Source organism: Tetrao urogallus (genome assembly GCF_951394365.1).
Source record: "Tetrao urogallus genome assembly, chromosome: 3".
Lineage (NCBI taxonomy): Eukaryota > Metazoa > Chordata > Aves > Galliformes > Phasianidae > Tetrao > Tetrao urogallus.
The window spans coordinates 1,384,179-1,404,517 of NC_136815.1; the positions used below are offsets into that span (position 1 = coordinate 1,384,179).

The following is a 20,339-nucleotide window of genomic DNA, read 5'->3' on the forward strand; positions in this document are numbered from 1 at the left end:
AGGTCCCATCCAGTCTGGTCATTAATGTTTCTAAGGATGGACCATCCATATCTTTTGATGCAGCCCTGGACATAGCTGGCCTTCTGGGCCACATGCACACACTGCTGGCTCATGTCCCACTTTTCATCCACCAAGACCCTCAAGTCCTTCTCCATAGGGCTGCTCTGAAAGACTTCTTCTCCCCGTCTGTATGAATGCCTGGAACATAAGTGCCCCAACATAAGTGCAACACCTTGCATTTGGCTTTGTTGAACCTCATGATGCTTATAAGGGCCCACCTTCAGATTTATTCAAGATCCCTCTGCATGGCATCCCTTCCTTCTTCTGTATCAACTTGTCATGGTTTTATAATATTTTTATTATCAGTATTCCACATCATAACATCATGTAGTACACTGGGAGTTACAGATGCTCCACGGGTCCCACCCGCCCCATTAGTCACGGAACTGGGCTGAACCAGCCCATAAACTGTTTACACAACTGCACCACTTGGCTTGGTGTCATCTGCAGACTTGCTGAGGATTCATTCAATCTCATCATTCTATGTCATAGATAAAGATGTTAAAGAGTATCAGTCCCAAGACAGACAGCTGGGGACACCAGCAGTCACCAACCTCCACCTGGCCATAGAGCTATTGACAACAACCCTCTGGCTATGACTATCCAACCAATTCCTTATCCACTGAATAGTCCACTCTTCAAACCTACATTTCTCCAATTTAGAGATAAGGATATGGCGTGGGATCATGTCAACGGCCTGCACAAGTCCAGGTAAATGACATTGGTTGCCTTGCTTTTGTTCACTGATGCCACCACTCCATCACAGAAGGCCACCAGATTGGTCAGGCATGATCTTCCCTTGGTGAAGCCATGCCGGCTGTCTCAGATCACCTGCTCATCCCCCACATGCCTTAACATCTCCTCCGGGAGGAATTGTTTCATGACCTTCCCAGACAGAGATGAGACTCACTGGCCTATAGTTCCCCAGGTCCTCCTTCCTTCCTTTATTATAAACAGAAGTGATATTTCCCTTTTTCCAGTCACTGAGGACTTCACCTAACAGTCACATGATCATCAGGAACTTCTAATTTAATAGTTTCTCTGAACTGCATTGCCCTTATACTTCTTTGTAGCCAACTTCTTATCAGGCAAAACCACACTCACAATAATGCGTCCTCTAGTTGCGTTCTGCCCTTTCTGTACTGATAGTGTCCCCACATCTACCAGGAGCTTGGCAAGCATTTTGTGCTGATTCACTTTCCAAAAATATCTGTGTTTTTAAATAAACTAATCCCCTCTCCTACACACACAGACACATATTTTGCTCTCGGTGATTTTGAAAGCTCAGAATGCAATCACCACAACCAAGTCTACAAATCAGTTAATCTGCTGAGCTAGGATCTGGTTTCTCATGTACATTGTGTTTCTGTTTTTTGTTGTTGTTGTTGTTGTTGTTGTTTTGCTGTTTTTATTTTTCTCTCCTTTTATCATCACTTTCCATAGGCTTTCATTTTTACCTTACAACCTTCTGTATCTCACAGCAAGCATAAGCATCCTTGACAGACAGGACAACTCATCGTTGTCTGCCTGTGCTGCTGGTCATCTTCATCTGTATTTCAGACAAATACAGTTAAACCATTCTTTTGGTTAAGACTTCCTATTTACTGTCTATCTTACAGCAGTTTGCAGAAGTTCAACAGAGCATCTAACTGCTCTCCCCAGGCTCCTTAGGACTGAGGTTAGGCCAGCTCAGTTAGTGGTGTCTGACCTCAAGAAAAGATACGTGACAGCACTCTCCAATACGACTGAAAGAAAAGTAGGATACTAGGCAATGTCCATCTCCTCAAAATACTTCAGGACTCAGGCATTCTCAAGTTTTCCATGGCAAACACTTTTGGAGAAGCAAATAAGCAGTCATTGACAATCAATGTGAAGGATCTCTCAGGATAGAGAAGCTTTTGCTCAGCAATAATCTCCATCATAAAAGTCTCCCAAATCCTTGAATTCCACTCACATCTACTGCTGCCAGAGATTGCAAACAGATCAATAATACTTCTCAGTCTGAGACATATGAGACAGCGGGATTTAACATTGCTGCTACAGGTCAAGGCATAAAGCAAGTCACTGGTCATCTACACATGAGAATTTGTCAGGATATAACTAGGAAAAATGTAGATATTTAGATTGCAGGTATTGCAGTTCCTAAACCACAAAACGTGCTCCTTTATTCCCCCCCCCCCAGGTTATCCATTTATGTGCTATGTGTGCCAAGAACAGGAGTCCAACAAGGACTGTTTAACCATTTCCATGTGTGCAAAGGAAGACAAATATTGTGTGACTGTCCGTGACAATGTTGGAACAAGTAAGTTACTGAACAACTCTTTATTTGTGCTGTAGGAAAAGGAGTCCTATGAATACATGCCAGTCACAGCCACATATGGAAACAATAGACCCAGTCAACAATTGTTAGGAAACCCTGCTGTTCCCTATTGCAAACACTGCAGTGTTGCTTGATATTGTTATCAAGAGTTGGGGAAATGCTGCCACCGTGTATAGGAACACCAGTTAAACCATAATTCTGGTTAAAACTTCTTATTTATTGTCTATCTTGGAGTAATATGCAAAAGTTCAACAGAGCATCTGACTACTCACCCCAGACTTTTCAAGGTCAAGCTGGACCAGGCTATGATCTGGCTGTAGATGTCCCTGTTCACTGCATGGGAGTTGGGCCAGATGACTTTTAAGGGTTCCTTCCAGCTCAAACGATTCTATGATTCTACGATAATTTCTCTTTAGAGACAGATATAACTTGGATCCCAGAGCAGTCATTCATCATATATCAGCAGTATTGGCATGGCCAGACTGCTGCTAGTCCTGAGAGGACATATTTGCCTTGGGGACCACTCCCTGGCCTCTTTTTTTTTTAATAATCACCACTGCAGATTTAGCTAGGAAAGCATTATAGCAATAATCCTTGCACTTTATTCTTTCTTTTTTTCCTTCCCTTCTCCTCTGCATTAGACTCTGACAAGCCTAAATATGTCATCTCTAAGATGTGCTCTCCAACGTGTCCAGAAACAAGTCAGCAACAAAACCAAGCCCAACGGAATGTTTCATGCTGTGAGAAACCATTGTGCAATGTGAATGGAGGCAGCAGCAAGCAAGGCAGCTATGCAGCGACGTTCCTGGGTGTCCTAGCTAGCATCACTTACATTTTTGCCTGTGGACAGTGAAGGCTTAGGAAAAGCACCCTGTGTTGGCATTATTGTCTAAAATAAAATTGTGTTACACCGGGATAATTACTGCTCTAAGAGCTCATGACTTGCAGATGAGCTTTGCCTGGGATTTTCAAGAATCTCAGTAAGTTAGATGCTGAACTCCCATTGATTTCCTAATCCTCCTTGAACCTGAAGTGTCTTCAGACAGTCATGTCATCTAAGAAAACACGTAAAAGACCCTTTTGACATGTTCAGGCTTCAAATAGTTACAGCTCTGAAGGCAATCTTGAAGACATACTTTTTTCTCTTTGAGTTTTTGAACACCATGCGGAATAGCAATCCACCCTGCCAGAAATACAGGTAATAGTTCAATAGTCAGCACAGTGGAGAAGTTCAGTACCTTCTTCAGGTCACAATATGTTGGTTAACAAACATCAGTTCATAAACAAGAAAGAAGAGATAAATCTTATTTCTGGCAATTTCTGGAAATTCCTCCAGCCTCAGTCGTCAACAATTTCTGGCTCCCATGGTTATTTGCACTTGGAAGGGTATCATGAGCATTCTTCATCTCCCAGCTCTGACGTGCCAACTGAGTTTGGAGAAAAGGCAAAGAGGAACAAATGAGACCTAGAGAGGAGATGCAATGTCTGGTAGTGGGGAGATGGAAGGGAGAAGGAAATGGTTTGGCATACACAGACTTGGTCCAGCTGGAAAAGAAAATGTCTCCACACCTATTTCCCTTTTTTTTTCTTTCAGGGCCAACCCAACCCAACTGCTATTGCCAAACCCAGTCATTTAGAGACTGTGAGATAGCTTTAAGAAAATCATGGCTTAGAAATGATTGTGCTGGGCTTTGTTAGATTCAAGGCTCTTTGCTTCCTCCTCTCCCAGCAAGAGCTGCAGCTGAAGGGAGGCAGAAATGGCTCTGTATGAGGCCTGGAGATGTCTACGAAGAAGAGGGGCAGGCAGCTAAAGACTAACATAAATACCCAGAGCTTCCTGGTCATAACCTCTGCTGCAAGCTCACTTCTCCGGAACGAAAATAAAAAAGGGAAGAGTTGGCAGCAAGACTAGCTCAGCTAGTCTGACACCAGGACTCATCCAAACAATTCAGAGTCTTTGTTTTGTGGTTGTTGTAGCTGTTCTTTTATTTATTTATTTATTTATTTTATTTTTCCTTTCATGAGATGCTTTATTTGCTAGCTAAATGAGATCTTTTATGAGATGATTTGCCTAAAGCATTGTCTTGAAAGTCAGCATATTTTTGACTGCAAATCTGGAAGGATCCATTGTTGGTGCTGGCAACAGGATCTGGGTTTCTATAACCATGGGACTCAGTAAGATTGACAATTAATTGTAAGAGATGGAATCAACCTCAGAAAGTGGGGAACATGCATCCTTAACAGTCTGGCCAACCTGGTAAGGAATGATTTAAGCTAGGAAAGAGGGGGGAATAGGAGAGTTACAGAGAGCACCCAGATAGCAAATCAAAGTTGAAGTGTGGATACCTCCATCAAATGCTGGATTAAAGGACAGACTAACAAGGGTGACACTGTTGTGGGTGTTTGCTACAGGCCACCTGATCAAAGGGAGGAAGTAGGTGAGGCCTTTCATAGTGGAGTTCTGTATTCTTTGAGGAGAAAGCAGGGTAATAAGTAGAACTGCAGAAGTGGACTGCAGGAGGGCCAACTTTGGCCTCTTCAGGGACCTTCTTGAATGAATACTATGAGAAGTGTCCCTAGAAGGAATAGAGATCCAAGGTTAATATTCAAGGATCACATCCAATAGGCTAAAGAATGATGCATCTCCGTGGGCAAGAAATCAAGCAGAGTGAATATAAGACCTCCATGGATGAACAAAGCATTCCTGACAAAACTCAAACAGAGGTGTTTAGGGAGTGGAAGCAGGGACAGGCCATTTGGGATAGAATATAAGGATATTGTCAGAGTAGGCAGAAATGTGATAAGAAAGGCCTGGGCACATTTGCAATTAAATCTGGCTAGGGATGTCCAGGACAACAAGAAGGGCTTCTTCAAATGAATCAGCAACAAAAGGAAAACTAAAGAAAATATCGGCCCACTGCAGAATGAGGCAGGAAAACTGGCAACAGAGGATGAAGAAAATGCAGAGATACTGAAGGACTTCTTTGCTTCAGTCTTCACTACAAAGATCAGCATGAAGGAATCTCTGATTCAGGAGACCAGAGAGAAATTCTGGAGAGAGGAAGACTTTCTCTTGGTTGAGGAGGACTGGGTTAGAAATCATTTAGGCCAATTTGACATCCATATATCCATGGATCCTGATGGGATGCGAAAAAAGAACCAGGGGAGATGGTGGACATCATGGTTAATCATCTTTGAAAGGTCTTGGCAATCAGGAGAGGTGCCTGATGACTGGAAGAAAGCAAATATCATAAAGCAAGTATCATCCCAGTCTTCAACAAGGGCAAGGAAGATCCAGGAAACTACAGGCAAGTCAGCCTCACATCAGTTCCTGGGAAAGTGATGGAATAGCTTATCCTGGAGGCTGTCTCTAAGCATGTGGAAGACAAGAAGGATTCAGCAAAGGGATATGCTACACTAACCTATTGTCTTTTGTGATGGGACAACAGGCTGGATGAAGTGAAAGCAGTGGATATTGTCTACTGGGATGTCAGCAAGGCAACAGTTTCCCATGATACCTTCATAGGCAAGCTCAGGAAGTGTGGGCTGGATGAGTGGATGGTGAGGTGGATTGAAAATGGCAGGTCTCAGAGGGCTGTGATCAGTAGCACAGAGTCTTTTGGAGGCCTGTAGGTAGCAGTGTCCTCTGGGGTCAACACTGGTTCCAGTATTGTTTAAGTCATTTATCAATGATTTTGGTAAAGCCTCCTCTGAAAGTTTGCTGATGAAACAAAACTGGGAGGAGTGGCTGATGCCCCAGAATTCTGTGCTGCTATTTGGAAGGATTTTGACAAGCTGGAGAGATGGGAGGAGAAGAACCTCTTGTAATTCAACAAGGGCAAGTGCAAGGCCCTGCAACTGGTAAGGAATAACCCTATGCACCAATACAGCTGGAGGCAGACCTGATGGGAAAGTAACTCTTCAGTGAAGGACCTGGGAGTCCTGGTGGACAAAAAGTTGGCCATAAGCTCCCAACCAGGGAAGCTGGATCTTCAGAGGTCCCTTCCAACCACAACCATTCTGTGATTCTGTTATTTTTGAGATGTTTTACACTGCCAGGATAGAAAGCAACTGGTTTCTTTCCAGTACTTCAAAGGTGTTTACAATCAGGAGGGAGACAGACTTCCTATATACTCTGATAGTGAAAAGACAAGGGGGAATCATTTTAAACTAGGGAGGGTAAATTTATACTAGGTGTGAGGGGCAAATCTTTCACTCAGAGGTTGGTGAGGTGCTGGAAGATGCTGCCCATAGAAATTGTGGATGCCTCATCCTGGGAGGCATTCAAGGCCAAGTTGGAGTCCTGGGCAGCCTGATCTGGTGCTAGACCTAGTGGTTGGCAGGGAATTTGGAACCAGATGATCTTCAAGGTCCCTTCCAACCCAAACACATTCTATGGTTCTATGGCCAGCTAAAGATGCCCACCTTTCGTGTTTCCACTGTGATCTCTAGAGCCTGGTGCGTGGCCCGTGTTTTAGATATTTTATTCTGTGTCTGGGAGGGAAATGATTCTGCCAAGGGAAGGAGCTGGCAGCAATGTTACAGGCTATGGTGACCATGCTGCTTCTTGAAACCACAAACACATGCACCACAAATACCCTATGCAGAGAAAATGGAAGGCACGTCTTCCAAGAGGCCCTGCAATACATTAGATGCTCTCCAAAAACTCTAGGAAAGCTGGGCTCAGGGCCAGAGCTATTACTGTCTTTAGCATCAGACAAGTTAGCACAGGAAAGGGAAAGCAGGAGTAATTTATGCCTCAACCACTTTCACTGAATGGGAGAAAGCAAAGCGAGGTCAGCTGGCGGGGAGGGAAGGAGTCAAAGATTGAGAAAAGTACAGTGAGACTGGCAGTCTGAGGGGCAGACTCAAGTTGCCTTCCTTTTCACCACATACCCTTGTGCTGCCTGCTGATAGCACCCAAACAAATATTATCTCCAACAAGACAAAATGAACAGAGGAGTCCCTATGTCTGCCTGTCTCCAAATTCAGAGGGAACCCCTTCCTTTCTTGAAACTTTTGGATTCCACCTGGATGTACAAGGATTATGGTGATTGAACATTTGTGGGTGAAATGCCTTCAGATTTTCACTATTTTAAGTATTTTTTTAAAGGGATTTACCTGTTTCATGGCCAGTCATGTCAGTATACACTTAGCTCCCAGACTGAAAGCCCACAGCTGTGAATGAGGAGCTGAATGTCTCTCAATAGTAACTACTCAGGTAGGGTTTGTGACTGGACTTTGTCAAAGCTGATGCTCTGAGTGGGAAATCACTGAAATTCCTTGAGAGAAATAAAGAGGGACACTTAGAGTCATAGAAATGAGTTGGAATGGACTCTTGAGAATCATCTAGTCCAACTCTCCTGCAACGAACAGGGACACCTACAGTTAGATCAGGTTGCTCAGAGCCCCTAAGGATGACTTTCAATGTCTCAAGGATGGGTAATCCACCACATTTCCGTCCTTCTTGCTTGGGCATAAGCCATGAGTTATATGTTGTCTGGATAAGGTCCAAGCTCATCTTCACACTGGTAACAACTTTTCCTGGGCTGAAGAAAGGTGCAGGTCACAGATATGGGTTCCTATGGCCCAGGAGTTTGGGCACAGACTGACAAATCATCTCTTCTTCCACGGGAAGAATCAAATTTGCCTTTTCCAATGAAGCAACAGTGCATGGCCATACCCAGGATTGTGCTACTGGTAATCTCCAGCATCAACTGCATTTGTTGGCAGCAGACATCCAGATGATGCTTAGAAATGCTCCTTTAGCATAGGATCTGTTCCAGGAGCAGACACCTAGGTGATACTTAGAGGTGCTCCTGTTCTGCAATCCCACAATAACTTTGAGTTCCACACCCAGAGTTGGGAGATGTGTTTTTGCTTCCAGCCTGCAGCTGATGCATGGTAAAAGGAAGGCAGGTGGAGACAGCAACCACATCTAATACATGTTAATTGATGTGCCAACTAGCACATCAAAACCAAGAACATGAAAATGAAGCAGGCCACAAAAAGAAAAGGTGTCTTTTTCCATATGCACATCAGTAAGGGGTATTAACCAAACTAAGTAGCAACCAGGCACAGAGGAAAAGAAATCTTGCACATCGTAGCAACCAAGCTTGTTTCACCTGCTCCTTTTTCTTCAGGGTGGGAAACCGGGGATTCCCAAATGCAGTGTGCATTGTTATAAAGGGGATAGGGAAATCATGGGGAAATACTGAGCAGTCAGTCCAGGAAAGAAAACTGAAATAAAATGTTGAACAACCTGTAATGGCGTAGGAGATGTCAAGGAGATGGCAATGAACAACAAGAGCTTTGTGACAGATGGGTGTTATTCCCACCTGTGACAAGGTGGAAAAATCTGTAGATAAGGTAAAATTGGTACTTATCACATATTTCAGCGTTAATACAGCTTTTTCCACCACACCACATGACAGTCTCACAAGGAAACTAGTTAAAAGCACAAGCAAATAACTGTCGACGGCTTGCTGTCAAACAAGAAGGATGTATTAAATGGGATCCTCTGCAGCTTGCCATGGTTCTGCTATGATGCAATATTTTAATTACCGGTTTGACAGACAGAATAGAGAATAAATAGATTGAACTTGCAGGTGACACACTAGGAGAATCTGAGAAAGAGGATGAAATCTGCACGGGGCAAGCATACTGTTACTGTGAACACATCATCTGCACAAATATAAGATGAGGAAATACCTCTTCCAGTAATTTGGCATAAAAAGAAGTTGCAGTTACATTAGATCATGCATTTAACATCTCTCGTACGTGGGGAAATAGAACAAAAAAAGGCCTTGTTGGAACTCTACATCTATTGAAAAGTTGCACGCTTCACGCTGGGCAGTGTAAACTGGAGTTTCATGGGATGAGATCCTTCCAATCTCTTCCCCAGTGGGAAAGCTTGAGATGCTGCATTCTCTCCACTTTCTGCTTTAGGGTTATTTCACATGGCCACAAAGGAGTTTTTAGATAGGATCAGAAAAGTTCCTACCATCTAAGAGAAGAAAGCTAGAGTTGATTGCTGGGAGAACTGCCTCCAGCATCAGCAGATTGAGTATCATTATCCAGATGCATGATAGAAATACTGTCCTCAGCATCTCATTAGTGTCTACTGGGGAAGGAGAAAAAACTCGAACACCCTTCCAGGTCCCCTTCATCTCCCTTCTCTCCCTCCTATTGTTCATTCCCATGTAGCTGTTGAGGGTTCTGGCTACCTTTTCTTTCCTAGCCCAAAAATGTTTAGATGTTGTGCTAAGGGGTGTGGTTTAGTGGGGAAATATTGGTAGGTGGATGCTTGGATGATCTTGGAAGTCTTTTCCAACCTTGGTGATTCTATGATTCTATGATTTCTTCATTAAAGCATAATTGTCTTGTACTATTCAGGCTTGATTTTGTTTCATAGCACCAAACGTGACCCAAAAACGTTCTTCCATTGACATCATGTAGGAAGATCACTCCAAAGGATATTCAATCCCAGAACACCTCTACGGTTCCCAGCATCAGCAGTACAAGCACTAGACTTGCTGACACAGCTCTGCATAATATGAATGAGATATGGATTTCTCCTTTTTCAGCTGATTTCTCACCCAGGTAAACCCTTGAATACCATGCAGAGCACTGTCATCATGCACAATGAGGTTCATCATGCATGAAAAGAAGTTCAGTGCTGGTGCAGGAGGACCAGGAAGCAAGCACTGGCTCTGTGCCTGGTGTTCACAATAGCTCATCTGGGACCTGCCCCTGGCTCCAGGGCCTGCTCCAGCATTAGATGTAATCAGCAATTAGATAACCTGCAGACAGTGCTCTTGGGAACAAGAAACTCTGTTTCTGCAGTCTAGAGGAAATGAGTGTAATAAAACGGAGTGCAATAACTTCCGGGAGAAGAAAGCAATTTTATCATACAAAATATTCAAGCAGGTGGATTTTGCCCTCTCAAACTTATTCTTACAGATTTAATCTACTCACTTTCTCACAAGCACCAGCACATGTGTAGCCAGCTGATCTGGCCAGTGTCAATTCTATGCCACACTTAAACAAGAAATGACAGTTATGCAGTCCTCACCATACTTCTAAGGTACTTGTCAGAGCACAAGTTGATTTTGGATTTGCCTTTTATGCCCTTTGGAAGGAAATAAGCTATCTTGGCTCATTTTTCCTTTTATTTTGCCTCTTTTAACTCAAAAATCCTGAACTTCCCAGTTCTTTTGTTTAGCTTATCAGGGCATTTTATTGCTCCCATCCCATCTCCATTCTCTTACTTAAGGTCACTTTGTTGTTCTGCTTTGTTTGAAAGCAATCCAATACAGAATGGTGAACACAGCAGTAAACACATACCTTTCCTCTTCACCCTTGTGTTTCTGATTCTTCTAGGTGCCCTCACACACATGGACATATATCCAATCATATTTTAGTCATCCTGAACTTAGTATTTGTACTACAAATCTCCCGAAGTCCAGCACCTTGCCTAAAGCTTCAGTGTGATACGTTTTTGATGGAAGGGATGGGAAAGGTCTGGAATGGCTTCTTCTCTTCCCAGAACCACCAGACACGTAAGGTCGTGCTCTTGGAGAGAAGTCCCCAGGCACAGAAACCTTTGCAGAAAGGCTGCATAACCTCACTACAGTTTAAAAGATGCCAGGAATGGAAACAAAGCTACAAAATGCATCCGAATTTCAGCCAGAAAACGGAGATAGGACTGGAGATGTTATATGTACTATACAGGTCCAAGGGTCATCAAGCAGACAGGGCTGGAGAAAAGGCTCAAGTACAATGACCATCTAGAAAATGAAGCCAAAAACAGAACTGGAGTTAAAATAATGACAGCATGGCTCCAAGGTTCATTCTGGACAAGGCTGGAGATATGCATACCAGCCACATAGTCCACACAAGGACAGAAGGGTCAGGTTTGGATAGAGGAGCTGGTTTATAATGCTGGAGGGCATCATTCTAGAGCAACCTTTATTTGGAAGCATTCTGGCTGTTCTAGACAGAGACATATCCTCCAGTACACTTTAACAACAGCAATCAGAATGCAACTTCTTAACTTAACTAATGACCTCTGCTTAAAGCTTCACAGTTCAAAAAGCCTAGAATAAACAAGCAAGACAGAGTGTGAGTCATACAGAATGGAATTAGTAAGAATGCTGCCGTGGATACTGATTGGACATGCAGCAGTCAGAGAACTACCTTCACCTTAATGGTTCTGAAAAAATGGTTCTGAATGGTTCTGAAAAAGGGAAATCTGACATGTTGACACCAACTACAAACAACAGTTCATAAATCTGTCAGCCTGACTATGACTGCACGCTCCTGACTTCTGTTTGCACTGATCAGATGAAGGTCCTATTCTAATATATACTGCAGCCCAGCGACTACATACCCACATATTCAGTTATCTTAGGTTTGTCCCCATGGGTTGCAGCAAAGAGTGTCTTGTCAAGGTGATGGAGAGTATTTTGGCACTGTAGAACAGCAAGAAAGTCCAAAGAAACACCTGTGGCTTGGCTTGCCAATGAGAAATCTTTGCAAAGTGGTTTTAGCAGGTTTGCTCTGGGAAGCCATTCTCCTCCACTAGCAGGAGAAACACCTCATTTGCAAACCCCAGTGGGGTAAATGTGCTTCACGGAGACAACCATGGCCAGAGTCAGGCATTCTCCCCAAGCCTTGAAACAGAGAATATATAGTGAAGGAAACTCTCTGCATGCCACCAGCCTATGCAAATGCTGAGCAAACTCCCGAAGTGCCAGTTCAGCCCTAAAACCTTGCAGAGCTAGTAATTCCAGTTTTAATTGCTGCACTGATCCCTGCTAACCCATTCTCTTGACCCGTGAAGGAAACTGCCACTATCTCCATTTCCTTATTTTCAAACTGTCCGTTTCTCCCCAGCACAGAGCAAACCGTGTTATGCTTAACTCTAGCACTACTTTGCTTTCAGTTCCAGCTGCTTCTTTTTATCTCCCAAGGTAAAAGGATTACCTTGAGCATATCTCTTTACCTGAATTCACTTCTCTCCAGCGCAGACCACATTCCTGCTGCTGGATTTTACCCCTTCTGCCTTTTTCAGTGCCTCTGAGGACATATTTTTCCACCTTACATTCACAATAGGAACCCTACACTTCAGCAAATTCATTCAACAAGCCCCAAATCTACAAGGCTGGGTTATTCAGCAGTGTTTGGCTGTATGTTGTTTTAAAAAAGAGAACCCTGCCATGAGACAATCACAACTTTGCCATCCTCCTTACCAAGGCTGTGGTGTGGGAGATGTGGGCTTTAGATCAGTGAGTTTTCAGAAGAGCTTCCTTACCTGGTGCTTTTTCCATACCATCTACCATAGCAAATTGGTCCCTAGGCACTCTGCTCACCTGTTCTACTGGCAGCATCCTATAATTACTGCTGTCCTTACCCCATCATTTCAGTATTACTGGGATGACTCCAGATCCTGTGGTCCTGTCGAATTCTCTTCATGAAGTAATGGAACTGCTAATGTTAAATTTGTGGGGGTGAGAAAACCAGAGAGCTGTACGTGTTTGTATGTTTCTGTTGGGGATGTGTGGAGCAAACAAGACACCAAAGGAGCAGGAAGGATGAAAGAACATGCTTTGCCTTCCTGATAACCAGATGTGTGCCATGAGATTGCTCACATATGGACTACAAAAAGTCAGATTGACTCTTGCAGACAATGCCTGAACTTAGTCATTGTCACTCTATGATACTGGTATCTTGTGAGTTAATGTGACCGATGGTGCACAGAGCAACTGAATTATGCTCAAGCTATTTCAAAACTGAAACTTGACAGGTTTTGTGCATCTGAGTTTCAAACCAAAGAAAGAAACAGCACTAGCAGCTGATTTCAGTGGAAGACATTAGACCACAAAAAGACACCACACACACTCAGTTCCTGCTAGAATAACTGGCAATGATAAATAAGAATGAGCCATGAAAGAAATGAGGGAAGAGGTTTCATTGTAGAGGACTCTGAATGCACACTGAAAAGTCAGGAGCTGGAATTTCTTCTGACAAAACTCAGACTCATTTGCCAGAAAATGCTGATTCTACAGAATTAAATCCAGCTGTGGCACACAGAGTTTGTCAAACCTGCATTCCCAGACTCCCTTCAACAGCAAACTTCCCAGGCTCCCTCCCTCAGCGGCCTCTACCAAGCTCATTTCCTCTAGCAAGACTTTGCTATTTCTTTGGGACCTACAGAACCTGGGTCACAACTGCAATCCTTTTTATTGGACCACTCTGTGTTCTGAAGACCTGTCCTGTCTCATAGCTCAGAATGTCCCATGCTGTCTCTGCTGCCTAGCCTAGCACTATGTCTACATCTAATCCCACTTGGGATCTGGTAGGCAGGTCAGAAAGTTGGTTCCTTACTTGCTTGGGTCTTAGAATAATAGAATCATTAAAGTTGGAAAAGTCCTTAAAGATAATCTAGTCCATCTAGTTTTGTATGCATGGGGCTGTGCATGCAGCATACATGCAAAGAAGGCACCACACATGTCAGGAGTCTTGCATATGTTTGTGCAGGCAGGGGATCTGGTCACGCACAGAAGGAGCTGCACACACATGGCATGCAGGGCGGTAGTGGATGTATCAGGAGCACACGTGCACGCAGGGGATCTGTGCATGTGTGTTTTGGGGCCATAAATACAGCGGATGAAAAGAGTTGTGAATGCAACGCGTTGCTCACGAAAGAGGGTTATGCACGAATGAAGATCTGCATGTAAGGGGTTCCCCTGCTGAACGATGCCCTTCCTCCAGGGAAATGAAGCGAACGGGGGCGGGGTGGAAAAAGCCTTGAAATGGGGGCAGGGAGGTAAGGGGCCGGAGAAAAGCTGGTTTTGCTCTCACGAAGCCTCTGATCACTCCGCGCGCCATCCCTCCCCCCCTTCAACACCTACCCCCTTCCCGGCCTCCGGAGCGACGGAGCGGGGAAACGAAACCAGCGCAGGCCGGGGAGGCGGAGGGGGAGGGCGGCTCAGGGCTTGAAGGCGGACCGCTGGGCGTCGCCTGTGCCCTTTTCCCGCCCCCAGCGCTCAGCCCTACCGCTAGCACAGCGCGCTTGTCGTCTCTTTGCGCATCTCCTCGGCCCCATCGCCGCACCATGAAGGCGTTTCTGCTCGCCGTGTTGGCTGCGGTGCTGTGCGTAGAGAGAGGTAAGAGGGCTACCCCCGGATACCACCACATCTTCTCGAGGTCCTCCAAGCTTTTTCCTGCTTTGGGATCGAATTAGTGGGGTCTGCGTCTTGCAGGGGGTGGTCTGGAAGTTGTAGGCATGCGGGTAGCGAAAAGAGGTGGTAGTGGGGGAGGGAACGGGGCTGAGTGGTGCAGGGGGTTGGCGGAGGTTTTGGGAGAGGGAGAGAGATCTTGCCAAGACCTCTCAGCAGTGTTCCTCTTGCAGCTGGAACTTCAGTGTCTGTATTATAGGTGCGCACCTCCAGCTGTGCACGTCTGTATTTTGGAGCCTTTCCCAGTTACAGCTCGAACAAAGAGCAGGGGTGGCTCCGCTCCCTCCTTTCGCTGCAGCGAGTCGGGATAACGGCGCTGAAATGGGCTGAGATGCTGCCGAAGGGAAGGGAGGAAGGAGGATGGGGGGGGGGGGAGAGATGGAGACCTGCCCCGGTTATGGCAGATGGAGTCAAGTCTGGGCAGAACCGCTTGAGATTCTGGCTGCTGTTGTTCCCCAGCGTTCTTAACGACAGGCTGATATGGCCAGCAGGTGAGAGGTGGCACCCCCAAGGGACGGGGTCGTGTGGAGCAACGTCTTGTAGCTGCTCTTGAACCCAGGGCCAAAGTGCTGCCTGTTGCTGGGTGTGAAACTGCAAGTTGGCTAAGTTGCAGGTCTGCAGTCTTTGTGACTCAATTTCTGCCTAGCCGAACTCCGTGGGGCCATGCAGAACCCTGCGTTGTTTTCTTATGGCAGTTCTTGGAGAAAGACAGACAAAGAGCAAACTGGGAGAATTTTTTGTCATCTGACCCTCTTGTCAGAAAGCACAGACCCTCTCTCTGGCTGTCGAGGACACCAATGAGAAGAAACTAATTGTTTTCTGCCCTTCTTATATCCCCCTACTCTTGGGGTTTGTGAAGCAACTGGCAGTTTAAGCTCTGGCTCTCCATCAAAACCCAGCTGGCATGTGCTTAGACCCAGGCAAGAAGAGGTTAATGCATTCCCCCCCTTCCAGCCCCTTCCAAAAAAAACCCACTCCCACTTAAGATTAGGTTCTTCTTACCCAGGCAAAAGGCTTTGCTGTGAGTTTGCTTTATCTGCAAACATTTCCAACACATCCAGGGAGTTGTTTTTTTTTTTTTTTTGCCTGGTGTTCAAAGTGCCCCGAAGAGCTGGCATATGGTGTGTAAGAATCTCGCCTAAGAGCAATGTAAGGAAAAGAACATTTGGGTAGGGATGAATGGAGAGCTGCCGAAGCAACAGCATTTTTCAGCGTTTTTCACTGGTGCTGCTGAGCTTTGGAGTGGGCTTATAAAGGCTTTTTTGTTGTCCCTGCATTGCTCTTTGCAAGGAGGGGTTCAACCTCTTATCTGAATTATCCCAAATGATCTGCTCTGGTTTAGAAGCCCTTTGTTCCTCCAAGGAGCCAAGTGGCAAACAAATAAACACATAAATTCTTCCTATTGAAGAAAACTGCCTTTTCTAGTTGATGAAAACGAGGCTTTCTTTTTGCATTGTTCAGTCTTTTTTTTTTTTTTTTTTTTTCTTCCTTTAGCCTTGAGCTCCAACTCTGTGCTCTGTCTCCAGCTGCGTAAAATAATTCTGCTTCCCTCTTGTGCCTTTTGTCTGAAGTACGCAGCCTGCTTGCTCTCCTCACTCTGCAGTCGGTCATTTAGTTCTGTTTTGCCAAAGCAGAAAGCAGCAGTAGTTAATTAAGACTGAATATTTCCTCTCTTAAGCTATGCTGCAAGACTTACCCATCCTGAAAGGACTTAGTCTACGCTTAGACAAAGCGTAATAGACAGATGTGACAAAGGAAAAGGTGTGGACAGGACAGTGTTAAGAACGTAGATTTAGTGGCAGTGGATTTAAAGCCTAGAGGCACTTTTATTTGTACATACAAATATTTCTGATGTGTATGTATCTGTAATCTTTAAGGCATAATGAATAGTACTGCACCACTCAACTTGTGCATTCAGCATAATAAGCAAATGCTTACGGGAATGGATGTGCTACCATAATGTTCATGGGAAGTCTGTAATTCACTTAATTCCTGCTTGCTGATGATTCCCGTGAGATGGAATGAGTCGCTTTGCCTTTCTGAGCCTCAGTTTGCCATCAGGGTGGTTGCAAGAAGAAGGGTTTGGGACAGTGAGCTGAAACTTGAGAGTAGGGACATACTGAGGACAGTGGGAAAGGAAGGAGCCAGGCTTTCCTTGGATGTCTCAGGCTGATTTTTTAGCCAGTGAAGAATGCCAATCCATGGAAATGATGTTGACAGTCAATGATGGCCCTGCAATGAGTGGCTCAGTCCTGCCTTTCTCTTAGTTCTCCTCCTCTCCTAGACCCAAAGGCATGTTCCAATGAGGAATCTGCCCTGAGGCCTTGACTCAATTGGTGTCAACTGGTAATCCCAGATGCTTTGTGTAGGCTGTGACTGTGCTCTTGGCATGTTGGGATAACACTGCTTTATTGGCAGACTGATGATGATGGTTGAAGGCTCTATGAGACAGTCCAGGAAATTCCTGCTAGGGGGTTGTGATGTTGGCTTCATCTCTGGATTCAGGCCCACCCACTAACCTGCTTTGATCTGTTTCTGTGAGATTTGCTATTATGTTTTTGCTTCATTCTTTTTTTTTCCCCCTGCCTTGGCCATTGCTGGTCAAAAATCATTCTTCTGAGCACAATTGTATTTTTTTTCCCAATTTTCCCATAAAGGGCTTTTTATATTTTTTTCTGAGACAAGATTGAGAACAACCTCAAGAGGTCATGCAGGCCCATAGCAGAATGGGACAGCTGCTATCAACGTTTTTCCAATTTATTCTTCAAAATATACCACAGCAGGGACTGCCAAGCCCTAGCAAAATCATACAGGGCTTCTCTGATATCCCTTTCTTAGGATAATCCCTTTGCCATGGGGGTGAAAGGGATAAGGAGCAAGAGTACAAGGCAGCCTTGTACTTCCCCCCATCCTGAATCTTCCTCTCCTCCATTTTGCATCCTATAAACAAGGAAGAGAGAGGCAGGGCTTCATGGAAGAGTTTGCAGTCTGAATGCTCCAAAATCAGAGCCTGTCAAGCGTTGGGAACAGACCAGCTCTCTGTGTATGTAGGTCAACAGTTGCAGTGTGGATGTGATGTTCCTGTATGTAAAATACAGAGAAGATCATCTGTCCACTGCAAAATACACATGTCAATGCTGAGTCACTGGTCCAGGCTGTTTCTGCAACCATTTCCCTCCACTAAATGCTGTTTCCCAATCTTTGATTTTACATGAGCAGACCTGAAGGATATGAGAAGGGAGCTAGCCTAGTACAATCCATTCCCCTAGTGTAGGGGATAGACCACATTAGGGGGTCTGCCATGTAGGAAATCATGTTCATTTGTTCTCCCTTTGCCCCAGGTTAGAACAGTTAGTTGCCTATGCTGCCATCATACTGCTATGACTCCCTGGGTAGCAGGGCAGTACAAGTCCTTGCAGGCCTTGCTGAAATGCTGGGCTTGCTCTTGCTAGCAGATCATTTCTACCATGTGTTAGCTTGAGCATAGCCTGTGCTTTGTGTCCTGCTGCCAAAGGCACACCATGAAAAACTCAAACTTGTAGTCACATCACACCTGGGGCATTTCCCATCAGTGACCACTGCGGCAAAGGTGAGTAAGACTAAATTTCAGACTCCAGCCTGCAAGCCTGAGCTTGTTTTTGTGTTTCAGGTCTACATGGATCTGCTCTTGGTATAAACAGGCTGTAAAGTAGCAGGCAGACCTGCAATTGCATGGAGACTTTTATTGGCCAACTAACCTGAGTCTCCAGCCAAGACCTTAAAATGTACTCCTTCTGCTTGAACCCTTCACTTGGCCAAATTTTGGGAGCAAAAAGCCTGTCACAGATTAACGCAACAAGCGTGGGCTTTGGCTGGGTGCAGTGAGTGCTGAGTGTTGGAGGTGGGAGCCACAGCACAGAGATCTTCCCACTGGCCCTTTGCTAAGATGTGCCTTTTCCTTGCAGCCCACACGCTCGTCTGCTTTTCGTGCTCGGATGCATCCTCCAACTGGGCCTGCCTGACACCTGTCAAGTGTGCAGAGAATGAAAACCACTGTGTGACAACGTATGTCGGAGTGGGAATCGGTGAGTGGTGATGAGACTTTCTGCCCTTCTTAGCTGGATCACCTAGGGAGGTGCAAGAAGGTTTTCTTTCGTTTGGTTGGAGAAAAGAAAAGTGAGGCTTGTTTGCTGAGTGCCGGACCATCTCAAGGGTGTTTTATGAGGAACTTGCTGCCAAGCCAAGTCATGTTAAGGCCCACGTGCATGCACTCGTGCTAGAAGTCTGAAGGGAATTTAGGAGTGGAGAGAGAAGGTTGTTGATGAATTCAGTGGAGGGATAGAGGATTTCCTCTGCAGGAAGGGTTACCCTTCCTGCTTTTGCCCTGTGCTGACTGCTGTTCTGGTTGTTATCTGAGTCCTTCCATTGCTTTGCTCTCTGGGTGCAGCAGGATTGCCAGGAATTTGCAAATTTCTTACCAAGCATGGGCTTTTGGCAGAAGGGAACAGGCACCAGGAAAAATCTGAAGGATCTCTCAGGGAAGCAGGCTGCTCTGGTGGGTCTCCTGGTGGTATTGCCAAGACTGCATCTCACTCTGGGTTGCCTCACTTTCCTCCAGCCTCTGCTTCTGGCATGCAGGAGGGAAGACAGTTTCAAACCCAAGTTTTGCAGTCCATAATGTGGGCGGCTCGTGCATGCATAAACAGGGGCTGGAAGCTTTTATAAACCTGTCACTTGCTAACGGCTTCCTGTTTCTTGTTCTCACTGGTAAATGCAAGCTGTGCCAAGCTCAGAACACAGTGTTTGCTCGTGAATCCCTCTCTGACTCTCCCAGTCTCACCTGAGGATTGAGCTTGAATGGGACTTCTGAGATTTTTTTTCCCACCACATTTCCAAATTCTGTCCAGCTGCCTGGAAGAGGTGCTGTGTATTATGGAAAGTCAGCGGGAATGTTTATTGAGGCAAAGATTGATGTAGTTTACTGAGAAACTCAACAACTTCTATGCTGCTTGTCTTTTCAGTACAATTATTTCCTTTGCAAAATGTGATCTGAAAGCTGGAAAGTTTTAAACTCATCTCCTTTCTGCTTTTCTTCCCAACCTAAATTCAGGTGGCAAGTCTGGCCAGTCCATCTCCAAAGGCTGCTCTCCCATTTGCCCCAGTGCTGGGATTAACCTCGGCATTGCGGCTGCCTCCGTCTACTGCTGCGACTCCTTCCTCTGCAACATCAGCGGCTCTAGCAGCGTTAAAGCCAGCTATGCTGTCCTGGCCTTGAGTATCCTGGTTAGCTTTGCCTACATCCTCAGGGCTCGTGAGTGATGGGGAAGGCCAAAGAAGACCCAGCGCCCGGGGACCTCTGCACCTCTGCAACATGGCGCCTTGTCTTCCATTGGCCATCACAGGTCTCATTAGCTGATGTCTTCTCTATTGCTGCCTACAAGGAGATCTTCTACTTCTCAACAGGCTTCCAACAGTGATTGTTTCCCAGACTTTATGCTCTTCCAGTATCAGAGACCTGAGTGGCTGGGCCTAACCCTTCTCCTCCTCCTTCGGACATACCCCACTGCACTCTAGCACTTCCCGGTGGATTGTTTTGGAAAGGTTTCTGCTTTTTTAACCTGTGCCCCCAGTTTCTAAGGTTGCTTAAAACAAGGTTGGGACTCACTGAGAAGCAATTGTCCCCAGACACCGCTCACTCAAGTGTTCAGATGGTCCTGGAGGTGCCTGGCACCAGGCAC

The 20,339-nt window shown here is 45.3% G+C and overlaps 1 protein-coding gene across 1 annotated transcript; it reads left to right on the forward strand.

The window, feature by feature from the left end:
- Positions 1 to 14,498: 14,498 nt before the first annotated feature.
- Positions 14,499 to 19,920, forward strand: LOC306944467 (lymphocyte antigen 6E; the record flags this gene model as incomplete). The annotated part of the gene is made up of 3 exons (XM_079533008.1): positions 14,499 to 14,550; positions 18,567 to 18,686; positions 19,712 to 19,920. 3 exons carry the CDS (start codon positions 14,499 to 14,501, stop codon positions 19,918 to 19,920), a joined length of 381 nt encoding a protein of 126 aa, XP_079389134.1.
- Between the last annotated feature and the right edge of the window lie 419 nt (positions 19,921 to 20,339).